The sequence below is a fragment of the Ranitomeya imitator genome, chromosome 3, assembly GCF_032444005.1.
Source record: "Ranitomeya imitator isolate aRanImi1 chromosome 3, aRanImi1.pri, whole genome shotgun sequence".
Taxonomy (NCBI): domain Eukaryota; kingdom Metazoa; phylum Chordata; class Amphibia; order Anura; family Dendrobatidae; genus Ranitomeya; species Ranitomeya imitator.
Window position 1 is genome coordinate 268,013,394 of NC_091284.1, and position 25,924 is coordinate 268,039,317.

The following is a 25,924-nucleotide window of genomic DNA, read 5'->3' on the forward strand; positions in this document are numbered from 1 at the left end:
GCGGCGACGACTCCATCTCCGTTTTTCCCTTTCCCTTTGATTAAAACAGGCAACAGCATAGGCATGAGCCAAGGCAAATTCCATCTCCATATCCATGTAGATACTGTCCATGGGTCGCTCCATCATGAATACCAGCAAAATGGGAGGAATTCATCTCTGCCATGGTATATACACATTTTTAACACCAACCCTCTTCTAGCCATTGGTGGTCCTTATCTATTGTGTAGACACTTTTTTTTGTGGGAGGGGGATGAAGAATGACTCACTGCACTAAAAACGCATGCATCGAATAACGCTGCGTTTTTTGGTAAAAACGCAACTGCGTTTCAAAAAAACGCAGCGTTTTGCGCCGCATGCGTTGAACGCATGCGGTGCAAAACGCTGCGTTGTGCATGCGTTTTGCGTTGCGGCGACGACGCTGCGGCGCACAACGCAAATGTGAACTTAGACTTAGTCTGTAAGTGAAAGGGTACGTTCCCACGGTCAGTAAAAGCTGCGGGTTGGACGCTGCGTAAATTCGCAGCATCCAGATGTTACAGCATAGTTGATGGGATTTCAAGAAATGTGCCCGCGGCTTCCCTGCGAAGATGGACATGCAGTGCGTCTTTCCAGACCGCAGCATGTCTATTTATCTTGCAGAGATGCTCAGTCTCCACAAGATAAATATCACCAGTCCAATGTATCGCACGCGGGGATTCCGCACAGTTCAATGAACACATGCGGAATCACCTGCATTCAAAAGCAGGTAGCTCTTTGGATGGAGCAGACATGTGCTGCGTCCAAAGTGCTGAAAATTACTGACCATGGGAACATACCCTAAGGGGCTGGTGAACGGCTCCATCAGTACGGACATACCTTGTTGGAGTAGTGGACACCACAATTCTGGTTTTCTAGATGTAGCAATGGAGGTGAACAAAGTGACAATCAGATAGAGCTATAATCCAGAGATTCCTACACCAATGTGACAGTTCTTGTGCTTAGATACTGCACCAAATCATTGGCGAATGGAGAATTGAAGTTAAGGGAAGTCTATAAAAGACAGTGTAGAGCACCAACTGACTGTGTGCACAGTGAGCCAGTACGCATGCAGAGATGCTTACCTGTCCAAGGCCTCCAAACAATTACACTAACCAAAGTGCAGCGGACCCAAGTTAAGATGGTGGATGACAGAAGCACAGGTGCAATAATACCGATAATGCAGCCAGCCTACAATCAGGATTTGGCCGCCTGGCACACCTGTGCAAAATGATCTGTATGTGGCATGTTCACACAGAAGTGCAAAGCATATGGCTCAAGGCCTATTAACACCATATAGCGGGCCAGCCATTGCTATAATGCATCCTGTGTGAACAGAGGCCACAGTTTACAGAGCCATCTAGGGCCCAGCCGCACCCTGAAAAAATGATGTGATCCAACTATTGATAACATTGCTAAATGCCATAAATTTGTTAGAGGCGGTGATTGGTACTGCAACTATTGAATGGGAATAGTTGCTGTGATTGGCAGTTCTAGGCACAGCAAATAAATACAATAACGTAGAGTCCAGCTACTATTGACTTTCACCCCATCCACTCGGATCTCAGACAGCACAGCCACAGCCCAAATAAATGATACATGAAGGAATAGTCCAGTTTCATGAATAGATAGTTCTTTATTCAGATGAAATCTATACACCGGAACAGAAGTCAAGATGACAGATGATCTAGCATTGATGTAACGCTCGCATCTACATGTCTCAGGTGATGACTCACCCTATATCATGATCGATAAAGAAGAATCTAGTCATGCACTTTGACTATTTCTTCATTTACAGCAACTAAAGTGCTGTGCCTACCAAATAAAGAAAGGGACTAGTCAAATAGTGAAAATCTGTTGAATAAAAGCTAAGGTCAGCAGTCAGAGCCCCACAGATCAAACTGATGTAGTGATGATTTTATATGAAAAGCCCATTAAGTGAACAAAATAATTAGACAGAAAATGTGAGACAGTCCACATACAAGTCTAGATTTTATATACAAGAAAAATAGTTAATGCTAGTTGGACAGGTAATCACTTACTTATTGCTATGTGAACAGAAAGAACAGGTTGAGACACTGTAAGGGCCCAGATATGCAGGCTGTGAAGAGCTTTCACTCCATGGATAGAAAGAAGGGTATCCTTGACCATGTTAAAGTCAACACCCTTAGGAGTACCTGTAGTGAGACAAAAATACTATATTCTGTTATGGACAAATAGGACCCCAGCACAATTGCCTTCAGCTTCAATCACAATCAATATAAAATTTGAGTCATCCTACTTACCTTCCATTAGTACAAGCAGAACATCTCTAAGAATGGTCAATGTGGTACCCAAGACCAGGATAGAAAACAGGAATGTGCAGATAGGGTCGATAATTTTGTATTCTGGCTGGTAGAAGACAGAGATTATTTATATTCAGATACTGGAATCCAGTATTTCGAACTCACGGTCTAGCATTTTCATACACAGCAGGATGTGCCAATGTAATTAAAGGGGTTGAGCAACTTTATTTTAAAGGGAATCTGTCACCCCAAAAATCGTATATGAGATAAGGCCACTGGCATCAGGAGCTTATCTACAGCATTCTGTAATGCTGTAGATAAGCCCCCGATGTATCCTGAAAGGTAAGAAAAACAGGTTATATTATACTCACCCAGGGGCGGTCCCGCTGCGGTCTGATGGGCGTCGCAGTCCATGTCCGGTGCCTCCTAGCTTCATACAATGACATCCTCTTCTTGTCTTCCTGCCGGGGCTCCAGCACAGGCATACTTTGTCTGACCTTTTGAGGGCAGAGCAAAGTACTGCAGTGCGCATGTGCTGTGCCTCTCTGACCTTTCCCGCCGCCTGTGCACTGCAGTACTTTGCTCTGCCCTCAACAGGACAGAAAGTATGCCTGCGCTGGAGCCCCGGCAGGAAGACAAGAAGAGGACGTCATCGAATGAAGATAGGAGGCGCCGGAACGAGATGCCTATCGGACCCGGACTGCCCCTGGGTGAGTATAATGTAACCTGAAAGGTAAGAAAAACAGGTTATATCGGGGCTTATCTACAGCATTACAGAATGCTGGAGATAAGCCCCTGATGGCGGTGGCCTTAGCTCATATACGATTTTTTGGGGTGACAGATTCCCTTTAACAGAGTCAAGTCAATTGTGGATCACCTGACTTATGAATTGATTGATGGAGGAAACAAAAAGGAAGCAGAATAATGTAGAGAATCAATAGAGCAGAGCTGACCCATAGGTAAAAGAGGTCTTCTAAATATATTTACCAGCAGATGGTATGTTGTCTGAGCAACTTTATGTATACACATCATTTATTCAGACAACATGACATCTGTTGGTACAGATATGTAGATGAAATCTTTTGTATTCTTTTGTTTTCGCCATCAACCAAGTCAGACCCCATTTGCAGTTTAGCATTAATTCATCCAAGAAAGTCATCAAAGATGAACATGGGATACAAAGCACAGACCTATATAACAAATCAACAGACAAATATGGCCTTCTACACTATTCAAGCTGCCACCCCAGACCACAAAGGATTCCCTCCACAATTCACAATTTCAGAGGGTAAGAAGGATAGTCTCTGGAAAAAGATGGCAAAAAAAAATAAAAAATTTGGCGAGAGGGGCTAACTTTGTTTTACTGAACAAAGAAATGACAAATTTGGATCCTAAAAAAAAGCAATTAACTAAGGCCAATACTAGAATATCTTTCGTACACATGCATACACAAACATTGCCCACTCCTGAATTGAGCATATCCACACATTCTTGATTTCTATACATTATCAATTATGTGTCTCAAAAGACTACGTAACCTGCATCACAGACATGTTAAGGCAGACATTGGGAGCCATACACAGACTCACATAAGTTATTGGACACCAGGAGAATGGGCACAGTCCTACTCCTAAACAGTTCTAGTTGCTTCGAATGTTGTTCAAGGGACAGTCCGCACAAAATGGTTGTTCAAACCATGTACAGTTGCTCAGTGCATCATGGTAGGGCAAAACATTTAACTACGCCTTCCCACCTGCTTGTTTTCCATCCATCTCCGCCCTTCTATTTCTCTATGAAGCTTAAACTGTCAAAGAGGGGAGGGTGGAGATCAGGAAAAACAAGCAGATGGGAAGATGTATTAAAATGTTTAGCCCCACCATGATGCACTGAGCACCTGCACTTGTTTTGAACAATACCTGTATGTCCAATAACTTCCTTTATCCACATATAGGCAAAATCATACCCAATCAAGGGATGATTTTATCAAGTGCCCTTGCAGTCTGCTATATATTGGAGAAACCAGACAATATGTCTGCGATACGATAACCAGCCTCAAATCTACCATACAATCTTGCAAAACCTGATTCCTCTCCCTGTAACTGTAAAGGGAACCTGTCACCAGGTTTGGCTGATACGAGTTACGGCTACCCCCTTTCAAGGCTTATATACAGCATTCTATAAAGCTGTAGATAAGCCGCTGATCCGACCTGCAAGAGAAGAAAAATAACTTTTATTATACTCACCTGGGGGTGGTGAGGTCCGATGGGTGTCGCAGGTCCCGGTCCGGCGCCTCCCATCTTCTTACGATCCCCATCCTCCTGCTTGCTTCATGTGGATGACGCATTCGTGCATCATCCACACATGCTCCCCGGCATCGCGCTCCTGCACAGGCGTACGTATCTCCACTGTTGAGGGCAGAGCAAAGTACTGCAGTGCGCAGGCGCCAGTAAACGTCAGAGAGACCCAGCGCCTGCGTCACTGCAGTACTTTGCTCTGCCCTCAACAGGGGAGATAAGTACGCCTGTGCAGAAGAGCGATGCCAGGGACCCTGTGAAGCAAGCAGGAGGATGGCATCGTAAGAAGATGGGAGGTGCCGGACCAGGACCTGCGACACCCATCGGACCGGACCGTCCCCAGGTGAGTATAATAAAAGTTATTTTTCTTCTCTTGCAGGTCGGATCAGGGGCTTATCTACAGCATTATAGAATGCTGTAGATAAGGCCAGAAAGGTGATGGCCGTAACTCATATCGACAGGTTCCCTTTAAACATGCAAAGCACACCATGGCTCACACTAGATTTCAGGTGATAAAACAGGTCTCTAGACCAAGAAGAGGAGGATGTCATGAGAGACTATTAAAACAACGAGATCCATATGCTACAAACCCTGATCCCTTGGGTTTAAATAGGATGTAGGATTTATGGTTTTAAAATTTACTTTGGTCTAACTTCTTAAAATTAAATTCATATACACGCCTTCTTATTTTCTTTTTAGACACATTGAAGACTAACCTAGTAAAATAATAGCTTGAGAGAGACCCGGGAGGGTCGAAACATAGAACTAATGTTGTATGAACCACTGTATTTTCTAATCTATAATTGAGATATCCTTTAATGACACATCTTCTATTAAATATATTATTTCAAGTTTGCACCATTTCGAGTGTGCAGTGAACTTGTCATCAAACATGTTGGGAACATGGGATAATCACGAATAGGTTAGGAAAAGAAAAAATTAAAAGGGACAACCCATTAAAGATTTCTGTTATCACCGAATTACCTTGAAATAGATGACATAGGCAGCAACTAAGACACCTAAGCTTTGCAGCAGGTCTCCCACCACATGAATAAAGGCAGCACGAACACTAGGGTTATGCAGCTCTCCATTACTGTGCGAATGAGAGTGAGTATTTTCACCTCCGTGACTGTGTCCGTGTCCAGTCTGATGAAGTGTCACACCCATGCTATAGAAGAAGAATTAAGATAATGAATTTACACAAACATTACACTGTATAAGATATACAGTTAGGTCCAGAAATATTTAGATAGGACCGAATCTTCACAATTTGGGCTCTACATACCACTATTTTTTATTTAAAATGAAACAATTAGGATACAATTGAAGTGTAGAAGTTCAGGTTTAATTAATTAAAGGGGTTGAACAAGTAAATCCTTTCAGGGGCTCAAAAAGGTATCCATGATTACGCCCACTGATGAAGTGATAGCTAGTTGCTAGTGGTTGTAACCGTCGATACCCAAGGCCCTGCAATGTCTGCACAAAAGGAAAGAGGCATAACGAGAGAAAAAAAAAAAAAAAAACTATAGTACATTTCTAATTGGAGGCATTTGCTAATATTATTAATACTACACCTACTACATATTGGAATACCCCTTTAACCCAGAGTCGGTTTTCACCTTCATGACCAGGACAAATTTTACAATTCTGACCAGTGTCACTTTATGTGGTAATAACTCTGGAAAGCCTCAACGAATCCCACTAATTCAGAGCTTGTTTTTTCGTGATTTATTGTACTTTACGACAGTGGTAAAATATTTTCGCTAGGACTTGCATAGAATTTTGAAAAAGGAAAAAAAAAGTAAATTTGGTGAAAAATTTGCAATTTTCAAACTTTTAATTTTTATGTCCTTAAATCAGAGAGATATACATCACACAAAATAGTTAAATAACATTACTGAGTTGTAAACACACCGATGCTCCTGGTATAAATAAAAGTGAGCTAAAGCCGCTGATGCCTACACAGCTTCTGTGCTAGATCTGTCAAACTACAAGAAATTATATAAGAGAAGAAGGACACCGCGCTAAAGCTATGATAGACAAATCAACATATGGAATGCTACACTCACGAACAATACTGTAAAAAAGATTCTATAATTACAATTGTGAACTGCTACATGTACTGATAAAATTGTAGATAGTATGTTGCTAAGTGCACTAACATAATAGTAGATAATATATAGCAATATCCAAATAGAAGTATACTAGAAGACCAGCCAGCACATATATGACAATGGCAATCAATGCTGTATAGGGTATAAAACTTACTGGTAGTAAGCCGTAATGTCAATCCGGTGTACAAAGTGTGGTACAGTAGATAACCAGGAAGTATGGGTCCACACGTGGATACACTGCTCCGTAGGTCCCGCTGCTGGAATTTGACGTGGAGGAGGGAGGAGGTCCAGGGAGCGTCCCTCCTTTAAAGAGAAATACCTCCACTACCTCAGTCAGTCAAGGCAGGATGTGTGCTTCGGTCGTGGCATTTGTGCAACTCTTTTTGGCATCTTTTCAGTGCTTCCCAAACTGCTCCCAAACTGTTTTACCTCTCTGGGCAATAACATCTTGTTGTCAAACGAAGCTTTTTTGCCATCCCATACTGAAAGGACCTCCCGTTGTAGGATCCTTGAATGGAACTGACTCCAGTGGACGCTGGGAATACATGAAGTCATTAGACCTAGAAGCCTCATGGCTTTCCTGATGGATATGCATTTTTGTTTTATTAGCGCCTGAATCTCTCGCTTGATAGTCTGTTTTTGCTCTGGAAGGAATGACTACTCCTGTTCGGAGTCTAGAAGTACCCCCAGGAACGTTTTCTTCCTTTCTGGTCTGAGACTTTATTTTTTAAAATTTATTACCCACCCCAGCTTCTGCAGGAGTGACGTGGTTACTGTTAGAGGCTCCATCTGTTATGGGGAGTCTGCCACCAACAAAAGGTCGCCCAGGTAAAGGACGATAAGAATGTTCTTTTCTCTCAAGGAGGCCATAACTTCTGCCATGAGTTTTGTGACTATACATGGAGCAGAGGCGAGACCGAATGGCTGGCAAAGGAACTGGAAAGGATGTATTTCCCCGTGGTCTTTTATTGCAAATCTGAGGAATTTCTGATGTGAGGCATGGATGGGTACATGGTAATAAACATTTTTGAGATCTAGCGTGCTCATTACTGAGTCCTTCCTTATTAATGGTATGATCGATCTGAGAGAGTCCATTTTGAAGCGCCTGCAAGCTACCCACTGATTTATTGGTTTTAGGTTTATTATCCTATGGTATTCCCCTCCGGGTTTTTTTTTTGTTGTTTTTTTTTTTTAATAGAGAACAGACTGGAATAATGTCCATGGAAACGTTGGGAACGGGGCACCTGAACTATGACCTGCAGTTCTGTAAGCTCTTGTATATCCTTTAGAAGCCTTTGACGGACTGCTGGAGACTCGGTACGTGATAGGCAGTATCTTTTGGGGGTAGCTGGGTGAATTCTATCCTGTACCCTTGAGCGACGATCTGCAGGATCCACGGATTCTGGGTAATGTCCTGCCAACCCTCCAGAAAGTACTGCAGCCTCCCCCTTATACCTTTGGCATTATTGTCTGCCGGGTCTTGACGCCTAGTCTCGAAAGGAGCGAGCCCTCCGAAAGGATGGCATCTTCATTGGTTTTTCTTTGGGAAAGCCCTTCTTTTTATCATTTGCTTTCTCAAGCAACTCCTCTAAAACTGGTCCGAATACGTGAAGGCCTGAGAATGGAATTGAACAAAGTTTGTTCTTTGACTGGGTATCTCCTATCCAAGATCTTTGCCACAGGGCCCGCCTTGCCGCATTTGATAGTCCATTTTGCAGCCAGAAATAATGCACTGACTCTGCTGATGCATCTGCCATATCAAAAAGCTGAGTCTTACATACTGTTGTGCAGGAGCACAGCAGTGTATGAGATAAGTGATCAAAATAAAAACTATAAATGTCCCACAGTGGGACCAAGTGGAAAAAAAAGTGCACACAAATCACTAAAATCTGTTTCACCAATCAAAATGCAGCGTTTGATAAAAATGTAAATATACAAAAAATAAATAAATATATATTTACACATCATTGGTATCGCCACATCTGGAACAACCAGCTTTATAAAACAGGCACACTACTCTATTTGGCGGACACATAAAATAATCTAAATCTAGTATCGCTGTATTTGTACTGACCCAACGAACAAATTGGTCTTATGACTTAACCCACCATGAAAGGCGCAAAAAAATAAATAACAATAACAATTTCTGAGCTATGTTCATTCTGTGTCAGAAAAATCTGAATACAAAGCTGTTACAGGGTCACTGACAGTAAATGAGGGGAGATATATGTCAGTGTGCATAATAGCATCAGTGATGTGACAGCAGAGTATTTTCCTCCAGCACACTACGTGTTGTGAGGGTTAAATTAAAGTTGCATACATGGGCTGGTTTTATGTGGACATCTATAGAGTGGGTGGGAAGATGTCCACCTTATCTCCAACTGAAGTCGGTACAGCCGTGTGCTGATAGAACCTGTGTGACGTCACAGTCACGTGATCAGTCACATGGTCTGGGTTTAAATAGCTGGACATGAGAGGAAGTCATGGTGTTGTTGTTTGGATAGGAAAAGACTCCAAAAAGGTGGCTCCATGTGGAGCTGAAGACACATGGTGGTCTGAGCGAGCGAATTCCTCAGACAGATGGACTTTGTTATAAGTTATCTTTTTGTTTTGCCAGAAAGGCTGTTCCTGTGTCTAACTTGAGAAGCAACTGAGCGAGTCAACCCCTCACAAAAGCAATCCAAAAAGGTGTACCCCAAATGGTACCCAAAAAAAAAATCAAAAACAAAAGCCCTCATACAGCTCTGCTCGCCCAAAAAAAAAACAAAACGCTACAGCTCTCAGAATACTGCGACAAAAGAAAAATTGACTTTTTTTTTTATAAAAAAACATTTTTACTATGTGATAGAGAAACCTAGAAAAAAAACAAACAATACTATATAAATCTGGTATCGCTGTAATAGCACCGACCCGAAAAATAAAGCCGCCTTATCACTTTTACCGTACGGTAAAGCGCGCAAAAATAAAAGCTATTCTTGTACTGCTATCGGTTCGTTCTACCTCCCAAAAGTCAGAATCAGAAGGCTCAGTTCACCTTTATCCTGCACTCTCCGCTGAGCGCTTACATTTGGGTTTCTATGTAAATTCCCCAACACAGTGATTCAGACAAAACCCCCGAAAGGAACCACTCACTTATGAGGCAGATGGAGTTACTTTGGACTGGTCTCTGGTCTGGTGGTGTCTTACCATTTTAGGTGTCGTTTTAGAACACAAGTGAGGACTACCACAGTTCTATGCACAGCCAAAAAGATGGCTATCACCAGAGCAGATGCCAAACAGAGTATGAGGTGTCTCCATCTGCCTCATGGTGGGTGGTTCCTTAGGGGTTTCGTCTGAATCGCATTTTTGTGGGATTTAAACGGAAACCCCAAGGCAAGTGCTCAGCATAGAACACAAGAATGTGATCCAGTCTTATACTGGACGTGATTGAAAATTATGATGTACCCCAAAATATTACCAATAAAAACCCTAAATTATGCCACACAAAACCAGCCCCGACTCAGGTCTGTCATCTGTCACTGGAACTATAGGGGGTTCCCAAACTATTGGTAGAACAAAGACTCTGGAAAAGAGACATGGCTCCGCCCCCTCAAATAAAATCCAGTGAATTCTGCACTCCCAAATCCAAATCCCCCCTCCTGAGCCCCACTGTGCCTAAATAACCGTAAGTGGCCACATGTTTGCCTTCTCTCCATTACAGTAATGCCAGATAGCAATTTATGGGTGCGTATCGCCAGAAGCACAAGCTGTGCACAATGTATGGGTCCTAGACTGTCAGATTTGAAATTCTCCAGAATGGATGTTACAAAATAGTCATTGCAGCCATGGATTTATTCATACAGTCATGGCCAAAAGTATTAACACCCCTGCAATTGTGTCAGATAATACTCAGTTTCTTCCTGAAAATGATTGCAATCACAAATTCTTTGCTATTATTATCTTCATTTAATTTGCCTTAAATGAAAAAACATAAAAGAGAATGAAGCAAAAAATTGATCATTTCACACAAAACTCCAAAAATGGGCCAGACAAAAGTATTGGCACCCTCAGCCTAATACTTGGTTGCACAACCTTTAGCCAAAATAACTGCGACCAACCGCTTCCGGTAACCATCAATGAGTTTCTTTCAATGCGCTGTTGGAATTTTAGACCATTCTCTTTGGCAAACTGCTCCAGGTCCCTGATATTTGAAGGGTGCCTTCTCCAAACTGCCATTTTTAGATCTGTCCACAGGTGTTTTATGGGATTCAGGTATGAAATCATTGCTGGCCACCTTAGAAGTCTCCAGTGCTTTCTCTCAAACCATTTTCTAGTGCTTTTTGAAGTGTGTTTTGGGTGATTGTCCTGCCGGAAGACCCATGACCTCTGAGGGAGACCCAGCTTTCTCACACTGGGCCCTACATTATGCTTCAAAATTTGTTTGTAGTCTTCAGACTTCATAATGCCATGCACACGGTCAAGCAGTCCAGTGCCAGAGGCAGCAAAGCAACCCCAAAACATCAGGGAACCTCCACCATGTTTGACTGTAGGGAAAGTGTTCTTTTCTTTGAATGCCTCTTTTTTTCCACCTGTAAACTCTATGTTGATGCCTTTGCCTAAAAAGCTCTACTTTTGTCTCATCTGACCAGAAAACATTCTTCCAAAACACTTTAGGCTTTTTCAGGTTAGTTTTGGCAAACTCCAACCAGGCTTTTTTGTCTCAGGGTAAGAAGTGGGGTCTTCCTTGGTCTCCTACCATACAGTCCCTTTTCATTCAGACGCCGACGGATAGTACAGGTTGACACTGTTGTACCCTCGGACTGCAGGGCAGCTTGAACTTGTTTGGATGTTAGTCGAGGTTCTTTATCCAACATCTGCACAATCTTGCGTTGAAATCTCTTGTCAATGTTTCTTTTCCGTCCACATCTAGGGAGGTTAGCCACAGTGCCATGGGCTTTAAACTTCTTGATGACACCGGTTGGTAGACACAGGAACATTCAGGTCTTTGGAGATGGACTTGTAGCCTTGAGATTGCTCATGCTTCCTCACTATTTGGTTTCTCATGTCCTCAGACAGTTCTTTGGTCTTCTTTCTTTTCTCCATGCTCAATGTGGTACACACAAGGACACAGGACAGAGGTCAACTTTAATCCATGTCAACTGGCTGCTAGTGTGATTTAGTTATTGCCAACACCTGTTAGGTGCCACAGGTAAGTTACAGGTGCTGTTAGTTACACAAATTAGGGAAGCATCACATGATTTTTTGAACGGTGCCAATACTTTTGTCCACCCCCTTTTTTATGTTTGGTGTGGAATTATATCCAATTTTGCTTTAGGACAATTCTTTTTGTGTTTTTTTCATTTAAGACAAATTAAATGAAGATAATAATACCAAAGAATTTGTGATTGCAATCATTTTCAGGAAGAAACTGAGTATTATCTGACAGAATTGCAGGGGTGTTAATACTTTTGGCCATGACTGTACAGAGGCAATGTTTCTACATTGGATCACTTTTGCGGTTTTTCTGCTGTTCTGGCACCTCAGAGGCTGCACAAATATAGCTCGTAAACTAAACTAGCAAAATCTATGCTCCAAAAGCCAAATAGCGCTCCTTCCTTCTCAGCCCTGACATGTGGCCTAACAGTAATGTCTGACAACATAGCTAGAAGCGCAGTGTTCAGGAGAAATTGCACAGTAAATTGTGGGGTCTAGTTTCACCTATTAACCCTTGTGTACCTGACAAATTTGCAGCAAATACAGAAATAACATTTTTGCCACTAAAATGTCATATTTCCACGTCTCAATGTTATAACATTCTATGAGGCACCTATGGGTTCAAAATTCTCACTACACCCCAAGAGAAATTCCTTGAGGAGGTCTGGTTTCCAAACTGGGGCCACTGGTGGGGGGGGAATTCTGCTGTTTTAACATGTCAGGGGCTCTTCAAATGGGACATGGTATTCACAATCTATCCCAGGCAAATAGTGGTTAGCACTGCAGCCTTGCAGCGCTGGGGTCCTGGGTTCTAATCCCACCCAGGACAACATCTGCAAAGAGTTTGTATGTTCTCTCCGTGCTTGCGTGGGTTTCCTCCGGGCACTCCGGTTTCCTCCCACATTCCAAAGACATACTGATAGGGATTCTAGATTGTGAGCCCCATCGGGGGACAGTGATGATAATGTGTGAAAAACTGTAAAGCGCTGCGTAATATGTTAGCGCTATATAAAAATAAAGATTATTATTATTATTATTATTATTATTATGTGCCCAAGCAGACGTTTTGGACCACATATGTGGATAGGTGCATTCGAGACAAATTGCACAACAAACTGATTAATTATTTTCACAGCTCTACGTTATAAACCTCTGTGAAGCACCTTGTGATTCTACGCGCTCACCACACACCTAGAAACATCCCGTAAGGGGTCGGGGTCTAGTTTCCAAAATGGGGTCACTTGTGGATTTTTTTTTTTTTTTTACTGTTTAAGCACATTGGTTGCTCTCCAGATGTGACATGGTGTCCGCTCTCTATTCTAGCCATTTTTGTATTCAAAAAGACAAACAGTGCTACTTCCTTTCCGAGACCTGCCGTATGGGGTATCCGAATACTCAGGATAAATTACTCAAATTTTAGGTTACATTTTCTCCTGTTACCCTTGTGAAAAATAACAAATTTGGAGATAAAGTATAATTTTTGCAAAAAAAAAAAAAAAGTTAAATGTTAATTTTTCCCTTCCACATTGCTATAGTTACTGTGAAGCACCTGAAGGGTTAAACTACTTATTGAATGTGGTTTTGAGTACAAGTCACAATTCCCATTCATTTCTCGATCCACTGATACGATCTAGCATACCAGAAGAGAGAAATTGGGTCCCTCGATATCCCACTCCCCTGTACCTCTGCCATCCCTGGACCCTCCAGCTCGGTCCCCCGGGATCTTCTACCTGGAAGAAAATGGCGGGCACATGCGCAGTGTTCCCACCGAGATCTGCCGGCTGGTACCCGGCAACAATAGGAGATTTTTCCTATTGGTTAATTTTGAACACTGTGATAAGGTCTTTCACAGTGATCAAAATAATAAAATGGTATAATCAACCCCCCCCCCCTTTGAAACCCCCTTAGTTAGTTAAAAAAAATTATATATATATATATATATATATATATATATATATATATATATTTATTAGGCAGGGAGCACCGTTTAAATTATGCAGTTAGAGTTGGGGCTAGGGTTGAGGTTAGGGTTGGAGTTAGAACTTGGGGGGTCTCCACTGTTTAGGTACATCAGGGGGTCTACAAACGCAACATGGCACCCGCCATTGATTCCAGCCAATTTTGTGATCTGAAAAATGTAAACTGTGCTCCCTGCCTTCTGAGCCCTGCATCCACAAGTGGATTTCACTCATATATGGGGTATCTGTGTACTCTGGAGAAATTGGACAACAAATTTTGTGGTCCATTTTCTCCTGTTACTCTTGTGAAAATAAAAAAGTTTTGGTCTAAAGTAAATCTTTTGTGAAAAAAGTAAAAATGTTCATTTTTTTCCTTCCTCATTGCTTTAGTTGTGAAGCATCTGAAGAGTTAAACTTCCTGCATGTGAATTTGAGCACTGTGAGGGGTGCAGTTTTTAGAATGGTGTCACATTGGGGCATTTTATGTTATACTGACCCACAAAATTCACTTCAAGTGTGAGGTGGTCCCTTAAAAAATTATTATTATCATCATTATTATTATTATTATTATTATTATTAATAATATGGTTTTGTAAATTTTGTTGGAAAAATTAGAAATCGCTGGTTAACTTTCTAACAAAAAAACAAATTACGGTATATGTTTCCAAAATTGTGCTCATGTAAAACTGACATGTGTAAAATGTTATTTATTAACTATTTTGTGTGACACGACTCTCTGATTTAACCCCTTCATGACCCAGCCTATTTTGACCTTAAAGACCTTGCCGTTTTTTGCAATTCTGACCAGTGTCCCTTTATGAGGTAATAACTCAGGAACGCTTCAACGGATCCTAGCGGTTCTGAGATTGTTTTTTCGTGACATATTGGGCTTCATGTTAGTGATAAATTTAGGTCAATAAATTCTGCGTTTATTTGTGATAAAAACGGAAATTTGGCGAAAATTTTGAAAATTTCGCAATTTTCACATTTTGAATTTTTATTCTGTTAAACCAGAGAGATATGTGACACAAAATAGTTAATAAATACCATTTCCCACATGTTTACTTTACATCAGCACAATTTTGGAAACAAAATTTTTTTTTTGTTAGGAAGTTATAAGGGTTAAAATTTGACCAGCGATTTGTCATTTTTACAACGAAATTTACAAAACCATTTTTTTTAGGGACCACCTCACATTTGAAGTCAGTTTGAGGGGTCTATATGGCGGAAAATACCCAAAAGTGACACCATTCTAAAAACTGCACCCCTCAAGGTACTCAAAACCACATTCCAGAAGTTTATTAACCCTTCAGGTGCTTCACAGCAGCAGAAGCAACATGGAAGGAAAAAATGAACATTTAACTTTTTAGTCACAAAAATTATCTTTTAGCAACAATTTTTTTATTTTCCCAATGGTAAAAGGAGAAACTGAACCACGAAAGTTGTTGTACAATTTGTCCTGAGTACGCTGATACCTCATATGTGGGGGTAAACCACTGTTTGAGCGCACGGCAGGGCTTGGAAGGGAAGGAGCGCCATTTGACTTTTTGAATCAAAAATTGGCTCCACTCTTTAGCGGACACCATGTCACGTTTGGAGAGCCCCCGTGTGCCTAAAAATTGGAGCTCCCCCACAAGTGACCCCATTTTGGAAACTAGACGCCCCAAGGAACTTATCTAGATGCATAGTGAGCACTTTGAACCCCCAGGTGCTTCACAAATTGATCCGTAAAAATGAAAAAGTACTTTTTTTTTTCACAAAAAAATTTTTAGCCTCAATTTTTTCATTTTCACATGGGCAACAGGATAAAATGGATCCTAAAATGTGTTGGGCAATTTCTCCTGAGTACACCAATACCTCACATGTGGGGGTAAACCACTGTTTGGGCACATGGTAAGGCTCGGAAGGGAAGGAGCGCCATTTGACTTTTTGAATGAAAAATTATTTCCATCGTTAGCGGACACCATGTCGCGTTTGGATAGCTCCTGTGTGCCTAAACATTGGCGCTCCCCCACAAGTGACCCCATTTTGGAAACTAGACCCCCCAAGGAACTTATCTAGATGCATATTGAGCACTTTAAACCCCCAGGTGCTTCACAGAAGTTTATAACGCAGAGCCATGAAAATAAAAAATAATTTTTCTTTCCTCAAAAATGATTTTTTAGCCTGGAATTTCCTATTTTGCCAAGGATAATAGGAGAAATTGGACCCCAAATATTGTTGTCCAGTTTGTCCTGAGTACGCTGATACCCCATATGTGGGGGTAAACCACTGTTTGGGCGCACGGCAGGGCTCGGAAGGGATGGCACGCCATTTGGCTTTTTAAATGGAAAATTAGCTCCAATCATTAGCGGACACCATGTCACGTTTGGAGAGCCCCTGTGTGCCTAAACATTGGAGATCCCCCAGAAATGACACCATTTTGGAAACTAGACCCCCAAAGGAACTAATCTAGATGTGTGGTGAGGACTTTGAACCCCCAAGTGCTTCACAGAAGTTTATAACGCAGAGCCATGAAAATAAAAAAAAAAAATTATTTTCTCAAAAATGATCTTTTAGCCTGCAATTTTTTATTTTCCCAAAGGTAACAGGAGAAATTTGACCCCAAAATTTGTTGTCCAGTTTCTGCTGAGTACGCTGATACCCCATATGTGGGGGTAAATCACTGTTTGGGCACATGCCGAGGCTCGGAAGTGAAGTAGTGACGTTTTGAAATGCAGACTTTGATGGAATGCTCTACGGGAGTCACGTTGCGTTTGCAGAGCCCCTGATGTGGCTTAACAGTAGAAACCCCCCACAAGTGACCCCATTTTGGAAACTAGACCCCCAAAGGAACTTATCTAGATGTGTGGTGAGCACTTTGAACCCCCAAGTGCTTCATAGAAGTTTATAATGCAGAGCCGTGAAAATAATAAATACGTTTTCTTTCCTCAAAAATAATTATTTAGCCCAGAATTTTTTATTTTCCCAAGGGTTACAGGAGAAATTGGACCCCAAAAGTTGTTGTCCAGTTTCTCCTGAGTACGCTGATACCCCATGAGTGGGGGTAAACCACTGTTTGGGCACACGTCGGGGCTCAGAAGGGAAGTAGTGACTTTTGAAATGCAGACTTTGATGGAATGGTCTGCGGGTGTCACGTTGCGTTTGCAGAGCCCCTGGTGTGCCTAAACAGTAGAAGCCCCCACAAGTGACCCCATTTTAGAAACTAGACCCCCCAAGGAACTTATCTAGATATGTGGTGAGCACTTTGAACCCCCAAGTGCTTCACAGACGTTTACAACGCAGAGCCGTGAAAATAAAAAATCATTTTTCTTTCCTCAAAAATTATGTTTTAGCAAGCATTTTTTTAGATTCACAAGGGTAACAGGAGAAATTGGACCCCAGTAATTGTTGCGCAGTTTATCCTGAGTATGCTGGTACCCCATATGTGGGGGTAAACCACTGTTTGGGCACACGTCAGGGCTCGGAAGTGAGGGAGCACCATTTGACTTTTTGAATACGAGATTGGCTGGAATCAATGGTGGCGCCATGTTGCGTTTGGAGACCCCTGATGTGCCTAAACAGTGGTAACCCCTCAATTCTAACTCCAACACTAACCCCAACACACCCCTAACCCTAATCCCAACTGTAGCCATAACCCTAATCACAACCCTAACCGCAACACACCCCTAACCACAACCCTAATTCCAACCCTAACCCTAAGGCTATGTGCCCACGTTGCGGATTCGTGTGAGATATTTCCGCACCATTTTTGAAAAATCCGCGGGTAAAAGGCACTGCGTTTTACCTGCGGATTTTCCGCGGATTTCCAGTGTTTTTTGTGCGGATTTCACCTGCGGATTCCTATTGAGGAACAGGTGTAAAACGCTGCGGAATCCGCACAAAGAATTGACATGCTGCGGAAAATACAACGCAGCGTTTCCGCGCTGTATTTTCCGCACCATGGGCACAGCGGATTTGGTTTTTCATATGTTTACATGGTACTGTAAACCTGATGGAACACTGCTGCGAATCCGCAGCCAAATCCGCACCGTGTACACATAGCCTAATTCTAAAGGTATGTGCACACGCTGCGGAAAACGCTGCAGATCCGCAGCAGTTTCCCATGAGTTTACAGTTCAATGTAAACCTATGGGAAACAAAAATCGCTGTACACATGCTGCGGAAAAACTGCACGGAAACGCAGCGGTTTACATTCCGCAGCATGTCGCTTCTTTGTGCGGATTCCGCAGCGGTTTTACAACTGCTCCAATAGAAAATCGCAGTTGTAAAACCGCAGTGAAATGCGCAGAAAAAAACGCGGTAAATCCGCCATAAATCCGCAGCGGTTTAGCACTGCGGATTTATCAAATCCGCAGCGGAAAAATCCGCAGAGGACCAGAATACGTGTGCACATACCGAAACCCTAACCCTAGCCCTAACCCTAGCCCTAACCCTACCCCTATTCTAACATTAGTGGAAAAAAAAAATTTCTTTATTTTTTTATTGTCCCTACCTATGGGGGTGACAAAGGGGGGGGGTCATTTATTATTTTTTTTATTTTGATCACTGAGATATAATCTATCTCAGTGATCAAAATGCACTTTGGAACGAATCGGCCGGCCGATTCGGCGGGCGCACTGCGCATGCGCCCGCCATTTTGGAAGATGGCGGCGCCCAGGGAGAAGACGGACGGGACCCCGGCTGGATCGGTAAGTATGATGGGGTGGGGGGGGACCACGGGGGGGGGGGGGGGGGTTGGGAAATCGGAGCACGGGGGGGGGGGGTTATCGGAGCGCGGGAGGGGTGGAACGGAGCACGGGGGGCGTGGAACGGAGCACGGGGGGGCTGGAATGGAGCACGGGGGGGGTGGAACGGAGCACCGGGGGGGGGTGGATCGGAGTGCAGGGGGGGTGATTGGAGCACGGGGGGGTGATTGGAGCACGGGGGGAGCGGACAAGAGCACGGGAGGGAGCGGAGCACTGGACGGAGGGGAGCCGGAGCAGTGTACCGGCCAGATCGGGGGGCTGGGGGGGCGATCGGTGGGGTGGGGTGGGGGCACATTAGTATTTCCAGCCATGGCCGATGATATTTCAGCATCGGCCATGGCTGGATTGTAATATTTCACCCGTTATAATAGGTGAAATATTACAAATCGCTCTGATTGGCAGTTTCACTTTCAACAGCCAATCAGAGCGATCGTAGCCACGAGGGGGTGAAGCCACCCCCCCTGGGCTAAACTACCACTCCCCCTGTCCCTGCAGATCGGGTGAAATGGGAGTTAACCCTTTCACCCGATCTGCAGGGACGCGATCTTTCCATGAAGCCACATAGGCGTCATGGGTCGGATTGGCACCGACTTTCATGACGCCTACGTGGCGTCATGGGTCGGGAAGGGGTTAACGGGCACAAAAATTAAAAGTTTGAAAATTGTCAAAATTTGCCAAATTTCCATTTTTTTCATAAATAAATGCAGGTCATAGCGAAGAAATTTTACCTCTATCATGAAGTACAATATGTCCCGGAAAAAAAAAAAAAAAAATCTCAGAATCAGTGGGATCCGTTGAAGCATTCCAGAGCTATAACCTCCTAAAGTTACAGTGTCCAGAATTGTAAAATTGGCTTGTTCATTAGAGTCAAAATTGGTCACTAAGGGGTTAAATATGTTTTGGTAAGCAGCTAAAATGCCAAAACTTGTGCTACTTTCTTAATATTTCTGGACTGAACAGTTTGTTTCACCTAGGACACAAACATTAAAAGTGAAACACATAAATAGTATACCGTATATACTCGATTATAAGCAGAGTTTTTCAGCACTTTTTTGTGCTGAAAACGCCCCTCTTGGCTTACACTCAAGTCATTGTCCCAAAAGATGGAGGAAGGGCAGCAACGGCGGAGCAGCGGGTCACAGGAGGCGGCTGCTGCAGCTAAAGCCTGTGCCAGCTGCTAAAGAGTAAAGAGAAATGAATATTCATTGCACTGGCAGTGAATATTCATTTCTCTGTAATAGCGCACACATGTGCCCAGAACTTAAGAAAAATGAATATTCATCTCTCTCCGCGTCCAAAGGCATGGAGCGAAGTGAATATTCATTCCCTTAAGTAGCGGGGGACATATAATCACCTGGCAGATGCAGCTGCTGGCACTGGAACAAGATGCTGGCAGGGAGTGCAGGGACGGTAAGTATGACAGTTTTTTTTTTTATGCTTTTCTGATGGGGGCCATACATACAAGGATAGGAATGAGGGGGCCATGCATACCAGGATAGGGGATGATGAACCAAGCATACCAGGGATGAGATTGCCATGCATACAAGGGTGGGGATGAAGGGGCCATGCATACCAGGATAGGGATGAGGAACCATGTATACAAGGATAGGAATGAGGGGCCATGCAACCCAGGAAAGGGATGAAGGGACAATGCATAACCGACTTATACTCGAGTCAATAAGTTTTCACAGTTTTTCGTGGCAAAATTAGCTGCCTTGGCTTATACTCTGGTCGGCTTATACTCGAGTATATGCGGTAATTATGTCTTACGAGAAAGATCACAGATGTCGTATGCAAATTAACTTTTGGATATGGATTTCATAAATAGGAGTTTACTGCAGCTTATTATGGTAATGCTTTCCCGTAATTTAGGAACACTTATTTTAAACAGAATATATATATATATTTTTGTGGTTCATGGTGGACAAATCTGAACGCCGAATATCTTTTTATGTTCTTAACTACACTAGTAAACCAATAAACAGAATGTTACAGACAATTGTTAGTGAGAGCAAAAAGAATCCATTACATACATAATGTTCACGGCAACTGCACAGCCGGATGTGATTAACATCGCTTCTCCTTCAATTTCAAAGTTTCCTGAAATTGTCCGTTCTACAGCCAAATACACCAAGACGCCAGTCACTACCCAGATGGACAGGACAGATAGGAGGGCTCCCAGGATTTCTGAAGAGGAGACAACAATGCAGACTCAAGACTACATTTAGGAAACCAAATGTCGTATATATGCCGATAACGCAACAATTCACTGTGGTAATACTAGACTGGCAGATACACTAGATCCAAGTGTAAATGGAGGCATAGCAAGCCGGCATCTGCTCTGAAGACTGTATGGCATAACCTATCAATGTTGATTACATTTTTATACCAGTATAATGGATTTCTAATAAAGGAGAAGCAAAGCTTTTGTATTTTCAGTGTGCCATTCTTTGTTCTCCAATGGCATAATCTAAGATATGCTGACTGCAATCACAAAGCTTTCAGGAAACCTTTAAGGCAGTAGAAATATACACTACCCATGTGTGGGAGAAGGCAATGTTGTGGAGTATAATAAAGGTAAGGCTCAGAATGTGACACTGTATGTCATAGCATACCACCAGATAAAATCTACTTTCGTATATACGATATGTATAGACAATTTCACTTTGTATAATTGATGTGATGTACAGTGTAACAAGCTCAAAAGGTGTTGTCCAGGCCTATAATTTTCTTGGCTAAACTTAGGATAGATCATTAATATCGGAACGGTGGGGGTCCAACACATGGCACCTACACCGATTAGCTGTGATCTATCGGTGGCCGAATTTAAACATTCAACATAGCTGAACAGCACAGCTCCATTGTGTTGTGCTGTTCAGCTCTATCCAAGGTTTACATATTAGGTCCAGCGGTGACTATAACCAATCAGCCAGGGAGCCAATTATCGGACCACCATCTATGCGATACTGGTGATTTCAAGTGAAGGAAAAAATTATTTGATCCCTTGCTGATTTTGTAGGTTTGCCCACTGACAAAGACATGAACAGTCTATAATTTTAAGGGTAGGTTAATTTTAACATTGAGAGATAGAATATAAAAATATCCAGAAAATCACATTGTATAAGTTATATAAATTTATTTGCATTTTGCAGTGAGAAATAAGTATTTGATCCCCTACCAACCATTAAGAGTTCTGGCTCCTACAGACCAGTTACCTGCATTAAAGGGAACCTGTCACCTCCCCAGGCTTTTAAAACTAAAAGAGCCACCTTGTGCAGCAGTAATGCTGCATTCTGACAAGGTGGCTCTTTTAGTTATTGGTGCCCCGCAGTGTGAATAAATCAGAAGACACTGCGGGGCTGGGATTCACAGGCAGGGCGGCCACACAGGTGCAGTCAGCTAGACTGCATATAAGGACAGAGGACGGGCAGCGCTCACGGCGCCTGCACAAGGCATGACAAAAGAGCGCAGGCGCCGGCTGATTTCAAAAGAGCGCTGAGGAGGTGGCGCCCGGCGCCAAGACGACTTGCGTGACGGCTGTGTGGCGTCTGCAGCAGGGGTGGGGGGGTGGGAAGGCCTGCCTCCAGGACTGAAGAAAGGTATTTAGGACAAATTACAAAACGGATTATTTCTGCAGTTACAGCACCAATAACTAAAAGAGCCACCTTGTCAGAATGCAGCATTACTGCTGCACAGTGTGGCTCTTTCAGTTTCAAACGCCTGGGGGGTGACAGGTTTCCTTTAAAAAGACAGCTGTCTTACATAGTCACCTTTATAAAACACTCCTGCCCACAGACTCAAATAAGTCAGTCAGACTAACTTCTACAACATGGGCAAGACCAAACAACTTTTTAAAGATGTCAGAGACAAGATCATAGATCTGCACTAATCTGGAATGGCCTACAAAACCATTTGTAAGACGCTGGATGAACAGGAGACAACTGTTGGTGCAATAGTAAGAAAATGAAATAAATACAAAATGACTGTGAATCAACATCGATCTGGGGCACCATGCAAAATCTCACCTCGTGGGGTATCGTTGATCTTGAGGAAGGTGAGAGATCAGGCTAAAACTACATGGGGGAGGAACTTGTTAATGATCTCAAGGCAGTTGGGACCACAGTCACCAAGAAAACCATTGGTAAAACATTACACCGTACAGGTTTAAAATCCTGCAGTGCCCGCAAGGTCCCCCTGCTGAAGAAGGCAGATGTGCAGGCCCATCTGAAGTTTGCCAATGAACACCTGGATGATTCTGTGAGTGATCGGGAGAAGGTGCTGTGGTCAGATGAGACAAAAAATGAGGTCTTTGGCATTAACTCAACTGGAGGAAGAGAAATGCTGCCTATGACCCAAAGAACTCTATCCCCACTGTCAAACATCGAGGTGGAAACATTATGTTTGGGGGTGTTTCTCTGCTAAGGGCATAGGACTATTTCATCGCATCAATGGGAGAATGGATGGAGCCATATACCGTAAAATCCTAAATGACAACCTCCTTCCCTCTGCCAGGACATTAAAAATGGGTCGTGACTGGGCCTTCCAGCAAGACAATGACCAAAAATATACAGCCAAGGCAACAAAGGAGTGGCTCAAAAAGAAGCACATTAAGGTCATGGAGTGGCCTAGCCAGTCTCCAGACCTTAATCTCATAGAAAACTTATGGAAGGAGTTGAAGCTCCGAGTTGCCAAGCGACAGCCTCAAAATCTTAATGATTTAGAGATCATCTGCAAAGAGGAGTGGACCAAAATTCCTCCTGTTATGTGTGCACACCTCACCTACAAAAAAGTCTGACTGCTGTGCTTGCCAACAAGGGTTTTGCGACCAAGTATAAAGTCTTGTTTGCCACAGGGATCAAATACTTATTTCTCATTGCAAAATGCAAATAAATGAATATAAATTTATACAATGTGATTTTCTGGATTTTATTTTTGATATTCTCTCAATGTTAAAATTAATCTCCCCTTAAAATTAGACTGTTCATGTCTTGATCAGTGGGCAAACTTACAAAATCAGAAAGGGATCAAATACTTATTTCCTTCACTATACATTAAATGGCTAGGCAACTCCTTTAAACCTTTGTGTAATTAGCAAGTCGTTGAATGTTGGTGGTACGGTAGACCATGGTGTGGTTTATCTCTTAAGTAAAATTAGGGATAACTTTGGAAAGGAAAAAAAAAAAAAAAACATTGAGAAAGAATATTTCTACAAGTCTACCATCTAGTCTTACAAATCCTCCTTCCCATCAACTGTAGTAAAGTGGCTGCTCACCTGCCCGATGCCAGCCAAAATTCATAGTTTTTGTTGCTGGGCGAGAAGACATCCAGAGGGCAAATAAACTGATCATCATGCTTGCAAAATCTGTCAGAAGATGGGCAGCATCAGTCATGATGGCCAAACTGTGTGCAATGTACCCACCTGTCAATAGAGAAAAAGGTGGGGAAAATGGTATAAATGTGGGATTTTTTGTTCACTCACTCATAAAAAGATAAAAATCCAGTTCGTAAAGAATGCAGACATCTTTAAAGGGAATCTGTCTGCAGGATTTCACACTCTAAACTATTCATATGTGCATGCATCTTTATCAAATACTAGCTGAAGAGCCCAGCATTGCCCGGGCATAGTAACTAATTGTGGTTAGTAATAACAGATTATAATGATTATCCTCCATCCCATAGTCCCGTGCCCATATACCCATCATACACATCCTCCATCCCATAGTCCCGTGCCCATATACCCATCATACACATTCTCCATCCCGTAGTCCCGTGCTCATATACCATCATACACATCCTCCATCCCATAGTCCCGTGCCCATATACCAATCATACAAATCCTTCATCCCATAGTCGCGTGCCCATAAACCCATCATACACATCCTCCATCTCATAGTCCTGTGCCCATATACCCATCACACAGTCCAACCCATAGTTCCGTGCCTATATACCCATTATAGCATCATCATCACCATGGCAACCATTATGACTAGTGATGAGCGAATATACTCGTTAGAGATTTCCCGAGCACGCTCGGGAGTCCTCCGAGTATTTTTTAGTGCTTGGAGATTTAGTTTTTATTGCCGCAGCTGAATGATTTACATCTGTTTGCCAGCATAAGTACATGTGGGGGTTGCCTGGTTGCTAGGGAATCCCCACATGCACTTATGCTGGCTAACAGATGTAAATCATTCAGCTGCGGCAAGAAAAACTAAATATCCGAACACTAAAAAAAAAAAAATACTTGGAGGACACCCGAGCATGCTCGGGAAGTCTCGAGTAATGAGTATATTCACTCATCACTAATTATGACATAACCAAATGAGAAAAAGCAAACAAAAGAAAGGGAATGGTGCCTCACCGTGTATTACATGGTAGGTAGCCTCTGATACTGCAGTTAGGATCCAGATTGTGTTTGACCATCGGATAAGTTAGGGGAAAAAAAATTGGACCAGCAAATTGAATTTCTATCAAAAAATTCTTCTCTATTTCATGCTTTTAAAAAAAAAAAAATTAGTCCAGACAGATGATAAAAATCATGTAGCATTCTTACGCGTTTCTGGCGGTAGCCCTTAGTCGTCGAATAAAGAATGAAATAAAGAAGAATTTTTTTATTGAAATTCAGTTTGCTAATCCAATTTGTTTTTCCCCTAAATTATGACATTGTCTCCATGGCAACACATGACAATCGACGCCATGGCAACCTTTATGCCGTCCGATTCGACACCCCCCGACTTCTGTTCCCTTCCCCCTGCCCCGGTGATCACTCCCCCTGCTGCTGGCTCCCCTCAGCCCCCCGCGCCTGACAGCCCCTCCTGCCCCCGGTGATCACACCCCCCCGCCCCAGTGATCACTCCCTGCCCCGCTGATCTCGTCCCTGTCCCACCGATCTCCTCCCTGCCCCACTGATCGCCCCCGATCTCACCCCAGCCCCGCTGATCTCACCCCTTGCCTCGCAGATCTCACCCCCTGCCGCTCCTGTTTTCCCATTAGGGTTAGAGTTGGGCTAAAGTTAGGGTTGGAGTTAAAATTGGGGGGTTTCCACTGTTGCCGCTCCAGTTTTCCCATTAGGGTTAGAGTTGGAGTTAAAATTGGGGGGTTTCCACTGTCAAGGGCTCTCCAAACGCGACATGACGCCTGCAGACCATTCCATCGAAGTCTGCATTCCAAAACGTCATTACTTCCCTTCTGAGCCCCGACGTGTGCCCTAACAGTGGTTCCCCCCACCCCACATATGGGGTACCTGCATACTCAGGACAAACTGGACAACTTTTGGGTTCCAATGTCTCCTGTTACCCTTGTGAAAATTAAAAAAAAATT

The 25,924-nt window shown here is 42.9% G+C and overlaps 1 protein-coding gene across 1 annotated transcript in view; it reads right to left on the reverse strand.

The window, feature by feature from the left end:
• SLC30A2 (solute carrier family 30 member 2) overlaps positions 1-25,924 on the reverse strand; it is an 89,391-nt gene that overhangs the window by 7,848 nt on the left and 55,619 nt on the right. Inside the window, exons 3-7 of the mRNA XM_069756454.1 lie at positions 23,880-24,026; positions 20,641-20,794; positions 5,579-5,762; positions 2,301-2,406; positions 2,058-2,192 (exon numbers count right to left, since the gene is read on the reverse strand). Of these exons, the coding sequence (XP_069612555.1) occupies positions 2,058-2,192; positions 2,301-2,406; positions 5,579-5,762; positions 20,641-20,794; positions 23,880-24,026 (726 nt within the window). The remainder of the gene's footprint in view (positions 1-2,057; positions 2,193-2,300; positions 2,407-5,578; positions 5,763-20,640; positions 20,795-23,879; positions 24,027-25,924) is intronic.